An 8,299-nucleotide genomic window follows, 5' to 3' on the forward strand; every position below is an offset into this window, starting at 1 on the left:
CAGTAAGTGGCGGTAATGCACCTTTAACTGGTTTGCCAACCGCCATTAAAACAAAAAGAAGAAGAAAAGCAGAGGAGAACAATAACAGCAGCCATTTTATGGAATAATTATGAATCGAAACTTCTAAGTAATTCACGTTGTTTTTAGTTAAAACTAAAGTATAAGTAAAAGTATAGTAATTGGTTCGGTTACGGAGATAAAACCCGTCGGTCGCGACACTGCTGAAAAAGATTCAACTCGACTACAGAAGAAAATTCAGGAAGTGACGGGAGGGTGTATTACGAGTCGACGATTAGAGCGAGAAGACACGACGCGGTCCATACTGTGATCAGCCAGTTCTGCTGTATTGATCTAACTCTGTGTTGTGTCAGAATAATGAAATCCACGGTTCTGACACTTCGTCTGTACATTTTCGGTACGCAGGCTGTGTGACCTGCTCACATTACACTTTATATCTGCTCTTTATTCCGGACGTTGATTATAAATTAATTTATTTAATTTTTATATGAACTAGTAAATTGTATTAACGTTCATTTTAACGCAAAACATGAAGGCCAAACCTGTTTAGTTCTAAAGCGAGAAAATGTGTACAGTACACGTATGAATAGTTTCATTTTAAGATATAATAGTGACTCATTACAGTCACAACAAAGGCGCCTCTGCTGATATAAAGCGCAGATACAGCAAGTAACGTAAAAAAAAAAAAATATATATATATATATATATATATATATATATATATATATATATATATATATATATATATATATATATTCTACATAATTAACACCCCATACTTTCCTTCTCATCATCTCGCAATTTTATTTCATTACAACCTAAAATGTTAATGTGTCCATACTGTCAAAATACTATCGCTTATAGACATATCGAAACTTACTGTGGTTATTACAGCGCGTAGACAGCTTAGGAGCGATGGTCCTGAAGGTGTAGATGATTTGATTTCCTCTGCTGTGTGTGCTATTTACATCCTGTGTGCCCCACTGCCAGTCTGAAACGCCCTTCGGGTTTAAAAAAAAAATTTAATCAGGTTGGGGCAAGACTTTTTCAGTATTAGCTACATATATTCATACATTAACCCATCCATTTTAAGTAACTGCTTTATCTTGGTGAGGGTCAGGGTGGATCCAGACCTCCTTTTGGGTACATGAGGCAGGAGTACACCCTGGACAGAACACCATATAGTTAATTGCACACACATTCATGCCTAGGCATGCTTTCTGGAGGTGAGATTAACAAACGTAGACACCGCACGCTGACACTGCACGCAACTTGGAGCTGTGATGCACCAATGCTATACACTGCACCACCATGCTCTCCTTTTGTAATAATCATTTTCCCCAATGATTGTCATCAGTGAACTGCCAAGTTACTTAAATAATAAGCACACTTGTTGAACTCATGTGTTAGTGCAGTGAAATCACTGAACTTTGCATCTGACTAGAGTTAAAAAGAAAAAAGTCTGCACTAGCTTTCCCATCTATACATCATCTAAACACCAAAATGTACAAGACCATGATATTAAGAATGTGTACCAAATAACTGACAGAGTTATCCTAGTTTTTTTTTCTCTCTCTCTGGTTGTTGGTGAATGCATTCGTGTCAGATAAACATGCACAATGGTGTGTGTCAACAGCTTGTCAAACAAATAAGCCGTGCTCCTGCTTCACACTGACTTCACAAAACGTAACTTATGTTTTACATCGGCTTACAGCTAGATACATTGGTGAAATCACAATAAGAGTTTCCGATCTTTAATGTTTAAAAATGTTTTAATTAAGCTCAAATCCTACTATAAATTGTTAAGGAACCATGAGTAAATACTTAAGTAAATACATGAGTAAATACATGAGTAAATAAAGAATTTTGGAAACTCTACTACTTGTGTATATTTGTTTGGAAAGTATAAACATGCATTAAAAAAAACTATTTGTTTTGCCTCCTAACAGGTGTTTATGCTGTCCTCACATATGGAGCTAAATGTGGCCCAAGTGAATATCTATCAGCAGCTGGAGAATGTTGTCCTATGTGTAATATAGGTATGACATATTGATACTTAAGTCATTAAGTAATAGAAAGAAAAACCTAGCTGAATAATGCGTATAAAGTTATTAGGCAGTAAAATTAATTAATTCATCTTCAGTAACTGCTTTATCCTGGCCAGTGTAGAGGTGGATCCGGAGCCTACCTGAGAACGCTGGGTGTAGGGCAGGGATACACTCTGGATGGAATGCCAGTCTGTCACAGGGTGTCACACATTTACATGTAGTGGCAATTTATAGTCACTAATCCACCTACCAACGTAGTTTTGGATAGTGGGAGGAAATTGGAGAGCACAAACATGCAGAGCTTTGAAGTTGCAAATCTGTGTCACTGTGCTCCCATTAACAAAACAATTGAGGTTATGCAGTCTGAAAAATTTCCATTTTAAAAGCCTGTACTGCAAAAATACCATTCTATTTAACATTTCATTTTTATCCTAATTGTAATAATCTTTCTCTTCAGTGGTTTATCTTGAACATGGATTTCTTAATGATAATAATAATAATAATCCCTTACATTTATATAGTGCTTTTCTAGACCCTCAAAGCGCTTTACATAGTATTTGAGTGGGGTGGGGGGAATCTCCTCAACCACCACCAGTGTGTAACATAAACCAGGATGATGCGACAGCAGCCATAGTGCGCCAGAATGACCGTCACACACCATCTATTACTGGAGAGAAGAGTGAGATATAGCCAATTCAGGGATGGAGATTATTATGGGGCCATAAACCCCCTTCACCATAGTACTATGTTTTACTAGTGGTATTTTGCTTAATGTCTGCTAGCAGCACTTTAAAGAAGCCTTTGTATTGATAATTTTTGATGGCGTTTTTATGGTGAACTCTCACCTCTGCACTCTCATCAGTTAATATAATCTCAGTTCAAATTATCTCTGTGTTCTGCAGGGTCGGTGGTTCTCAGAGACTGCACTGGTGATTACAGTACATCATGCAAACCTTGTTCCAAAGGAATGTTTATGAATGAACCTAACGGCCTTAACAAATGTTTTTCATGTAAATCCTGTGACACAGGTAAATATCTTTGTGCCTGTTTGTCTTTAGTCTTAAATTCTTGTTTCAATAATCTTAATCTGAGGGTTTTCAAATCTGATGTTCTGTTTCTAGGCCTTTATGTATTGCAGGAGTGTACCACAATAAAGGATACAGTATGTGAGGTCTTGGATGGATATTATTGCATACAGAAGTCAGGTAGAGAATGTTCTCTTGCGTCAAAACACAGTGAATGTGAACCAGGGCAGCAAGTAAAGACTCCAGGTGGGTACTAAAGCCTCAGTCCTTCCTCTGATCACTGTCACACTCAAAAAGGTGCCACTCTGAGTCAATGCTTTTGACACTTAAGTACCTAGTAAAAAATGCTTGTTTATGGAGTTGTGTTTAGCCAAATAATAGAAAATTGGAAAATGTATCTGAAATAAGAGCTTTGGCTTCTTGCAGAGATTTGCATTCTATAGCTCCTAAAAAGTCACTACATGTCTCAGATCTTGGAGTGAATCAGTGACTGTGTTTACATGGACAACAATAATCCACTCTTAATCTAATTAAGACCATAATTTGATTAAGAAACTACCATGTAAACAGCAACCTTAATCTAATTATGGTCATACTCTAATTAAGCTCTAATCGAATTAAGACAGGTGCATTACTCCTCTTTTAATCGTATTATGGACATGCATTACAGACATGTAAACACCTTAATCACATTATGAACGTCGTGTGAGCGTTTTCACCGCATTTTGCGACAGGACACGATCACACATGGCAGTTTTACGTTTTACGGCGAACAAGAGAGTTTGGCTGTGTCCCAAACTGCATACTTGCCCACTATAGGCCTGTAGTGTGGAAAAATACATGCATCTCGGCTGCTATACAGTAGGTAAGTATGCGATTTGAGACGCAGCCCACGGCTTCAAGCAGTTGTCTATTTGCACGTATAGCATGACTAATAATTAACCGCACTTGAAGCGTTCGTAAAAAATGTAAATAAAACACCCAAAACTGTATACGGTACCATAACGAAGACGAACTGTATGTTGATATGTGAAATTCTGGAGGGATGTCGGACGGCGTGCGCGGTGACGTAATGACGCGGGCTCTTAATCTAATTATGATCATTAACATGTAAAACGGGTACATGACAGGAGTATTCTAAAAGCGACTCATGTAAACACCTTAATCACATTATTACCTTACTTAGATTAAAGTCAATAATTAGATTATTGCTGTCCATGTAAACGTAGTCAGTGAAAAATAGTTGCCTCAGTAGCACTCAGTCTATAAAAGTATTTTATACAGGTACCTGGAAACATCAATAATATTAAAATATGGACAAAGTTAGTGTTAAAACAGATTAATTGAAAACCATAAAGGTTCAAATTGAGAATTATTCGGGGCTAAAGAAAAAATTCAGGGCAGGTTAGGTGAAAGGAATACTTGTATATTTGCATTAAAAAGAAAAACAGGACTTTGTGAAATTAGTTTCACTAGGACATAGTTTCTTACATCTCTCCTGAAATACTTCTTCATTGCACATTTTAGTTTTATTTCCCATAAAACACATGAATTCTTTAACAAGACTGTCATAAGGTTAAAGATGTGCAGTACAGAGAGATTTCGAGAGCAGGATTGGGAAACACTGCATCCTTAAAAACATGGATGAATGGTTCTATTGTAAAAATGTTATGTGCTGCACTGTAGTGAATTTTCAGTGTGTTTGAGGATGACGTGTTCTTGATGTTTCACCATTCATTTACAGGCACTAAGGCCTCGGATACAGTTTGTGAGCCGTGTCCACCAGGATTTTATTCTCCTAAAGGTGTGAACTGCACTAAATGGACTGAGTAAGTTATTTATCTGTAATATAAACTGTAATATTTTTGTTTGCATCTTGCATTCTTTACCTTTTAGCCAGAGTATTTTTCTTTGTGTAAAAGTTTTCATTTTTTCTTTCTTCAAGCTGTTGGGTCAATAATGAGGTTGTGGACCAAGAAGGCACTTCCATTACAGATGTTCAATGCAAACCAAGAAGGAGAAGATCTGTTTACCTAATATTGATTCCACTTTCTGCACTTGTTATACTGTCTGTTATAGTTTTATATCTGTGGCACAGAGGAGCAATCAAATGTGAGTTGTGTTCTTTTTTTTTCTTCCAAACAATGCATCAGTTGATTATGTTCAGTGGAAATCATGGCATGTGGTCAAATATCTAATACATGAAGATACTATAATATTCTTAACTAGTATATTGTGACAAGTGCTTGTATTATCTAAACATTTGACACCCTTTTTGTTTTGTTTTACAGCTTTCACACAAGTGAGAGTAAGTGCTGACCTTACAATCAGTCTTATTGTCTTATTACATTTACCATTTTGTTTTTTCTTATTGATAAGCAGCTCAAAAATATTAGTTGCTTAAATGAATGAGTTTTAATTCTTGCAATACTGAAGCAATACTGTGCAAAGTTTATTAGCAGATTTTTTTCATCAAAACTACTGCTTGACACTTGATTTTCATTAGTTTTGTTCAGCTTACTTTTGATGCAGTTAATATCTGTAATTTATGTTATAGAAAAGTGACTTTGTTAAAAAGAATAAGTATAATATTTAGCAATTTGTAACATGGTTTATTTAACTTTCTTTCCTTTTATATTTCTTTTTAAATTCATCATAATATACATGACAGTCAACACAGTAGTGACAAGTTTTGGAAGGCCACAGTGCAGTTTTGATGATTTCCTGTTCTATCACAATTTCTTCAACTCAGTAATGGATGAATAGTAAAAGCTGATGAATTGTTAGCCTGTAGTGTGAAATTTTGGAAACCAAAACTGAGATTCTCTTCATTTATTATAATTGGACTATGCTGATGTAACATCCATATTTACTCTCCACTTAAAGTTGTACTCCTTATTGGTTACATCTTTCATTCAGGTGAACTGGTTGTGTTTGTAGATCTATTAATGCTGTTTCTTATTGTGCTTACAGAGTCCTGTAGAAGAAACAGGACTTCAAACTTCATTATGTGTCACATCATCCAGTAATCGGTAAGAGCTGCCCCTTCAGTTTCATCATGAATGCATAATGAAAGCTGGTTCATACTATAGATCATAAATGTTATTATTCTTTTCCTCTAGGGTGGTAAAAAAGGAAACAGATTCACCAGCTGTAACCTGATTGGAACAAGGAACACATTGTACATGTGAGAACATTGTGAATTCCTCCACAAGGATTTATTTCAGTGTGTTACGAAACCACCAGCTGTATAAAAGGAGAAATAGACATTTTTTGTTTGGAAACCCAAACAAACTCTCCTCAAGGCAGAGGGGGATCGTGCTACAGTACATTATTTCCAGAACAGTACAGTCGTGGATTTTATGGTGCTACATTTGGATAATTTTTTTTATAACCAAAGCCTGATTGAGACTTCAACAGAAGTTTGATTTGGACTTGTTTTGCTCCTGCTTGTTTGTGATTCTTATTGTTGGGTAAATTTACTAACACACTCTGGACCAGGAACATGAAGATCATGTAACAGTTTAATTCAGCTTCACTCCATTTAATTAATTATGTCACTTCTTCTGGAAACTGGTTATATCTGAACCAATTTAGAATTCAATACTAATTTAGAGTCTTACCTGTTTTAAATATATGCAATCACAACATTTACATTTTTATTTTTAATTAATTTAGCAAACTTTGCTTTTTGGTGTCGAGTGCATTTTCCTATCTTTTAACTCATGCTCCAAGAGAAACGAATTTTTGTCTAATTTTTAGTAGATCTTTGATTTTTTTATCTTACAATCCTGTATACATGTTAATGTATATACAATTGTTCATATCACATATTTACATAACATTGAGGTATTGTGTACATTTAGCCTGGCAGTCATTTCAAAATTATTTTATTGACCTTGTGTAAGCCTGTTCCCATGAAACATATTGGAATGGTATTATGCATCGGTGTAACTTAAATTTGGAAACCCAACAGCTTCAGTGTGGTGTGAGCAGAGGTGGTGGTGTAGGGGGCTTCAAAAATAACCATTTAAAGACAATGTTGCCTGTAGAAATTGTTGTCACAGTCGTTAATGAGTTAATATTAATATGCTGGCCAGAGGAGGATGAGCTTTCCCTACTGAAACTTCCTTTCACAGTTTATTCTGGGTTTTTTTTCTTCCTTGCCATTGTTGCTTACTAATAATTAAAACACTGATTATGCCTGTTTAACTGTACTCAGATTCAAAACTGTAAAAATGTTAATCATTATACTCTATTTGATATTAAAATGATTGTAGAAATTTTTAGTACAATGTATTTTAAAGTCCCCGTGAACTGCCTTGAAATGCGCAGTGTTATTTGATGTGTTGACGACACGTGCATTTGATTGGATGGAAAATCTGATGAGAAACAGACGTGCAGAATGTCATCAGTGGGGGCATGTCATCTGGTGGTGTTGGTCCACTGTGTTTTCTCAAGTCGAGAGTCAGTGCAGCATCTACCAGGAGATTTCAGAGCACTTCATGCTTCCATCTGGTGACAAGCTTTATGGAGATGCAGATTTCCTTTTCCAGCAGGACTTGGCACCTGCCCACAGTGCAAAAACTACTAGTAACTGGTTTGCTGACCATGGTATTACTGTGCTTGATTGACCAGACAACTCGCCCGACCTGAACTCCATGGAGAATCTATGAGAGACACCAGACCCAACAATACAGATGAGCTGAAGGCCGCTATAAAAGCAACCTGGGTTTCCATAACATCTCAGTAGTGCCACAGGCTGATTGCCTCCATGCCATGCCGCATTGATAAAGTATTTCTTGTTTTTATTTTGAAGCATGAACAATTTGGATGGTGTAGCCAAAACCAGTAAAAATCAAAGGCCTTTTTCAATTGTTGTTTAATGTAAATTACTTTTTTACTGTGTTGTAATAAAAAGTGCTATTAGTGAAATATTAAGTACTCTTAATATTTTCTTTTTGTGTTTTTGTTTTACATCACAGTGCTGTTAAATGCTCGATTCTGACTGGTCTGAAGGTGTTGATTATTTTTCAAATAACAGCAGCTCTGATAGAAGTTCCAGCTTCAAGGCAAATCACAAGTTTATATTAATGCACTTGTTCTAATACATTATTGTTTTTATAACCTGCACAGGAACTTGCATTACAGGACTTAACAAAAACGGATAAAAAAAAAAATAAAAAAAAAAAGATATGTAATCATTGA

At 35.8% G+C, this 8,299-nt stretch overlaps 1 protein-coding gene across 1 annotated transcript; it reads left to right on the forward strand.

Moving 5' to 3' along the window:
* Window positions 1-8,299, forward strand: LOC108265277 (tumor necrosis factor receptor superfamily member 14). Its single transcript, XM_053680373.1, has 9 exons — window positions 1-415; window positions 1,968-2,057; window positions 2,969-3,094; window positions 3,188-3,337; window positions 4,836-4,920; window positions 5,037-5,203; window positions 5,383-5,399; window positions 6,065-6,123; window positions 6,214-8,299. The coding sequence occupies exons 1-9, from the start codon at window positions 376-378 to the stop codon at window positions 6,251-6,253; spliced, it is 774 nt and encodes a 257-aa protein (XP_053536348.1). The 5' UTR covers window positions 1-375; the 3' UTR covers window positions 6,254-8,299.

Source organism: Ictalurus punctatus, chromosome 5 (assembly GCF_001660625.3).
Source record: "Ictalurus punctatus breed USDA103 chromosome 5, Coco_2.0, whole genome shotgun sequence".
Taxonomy (NCBI): Eukaryota; Metazoa; Chordata; class Actinopteri; order Siluriformes; family Ictaluridae; genus Ictalurus; species Ictalurus punctatus.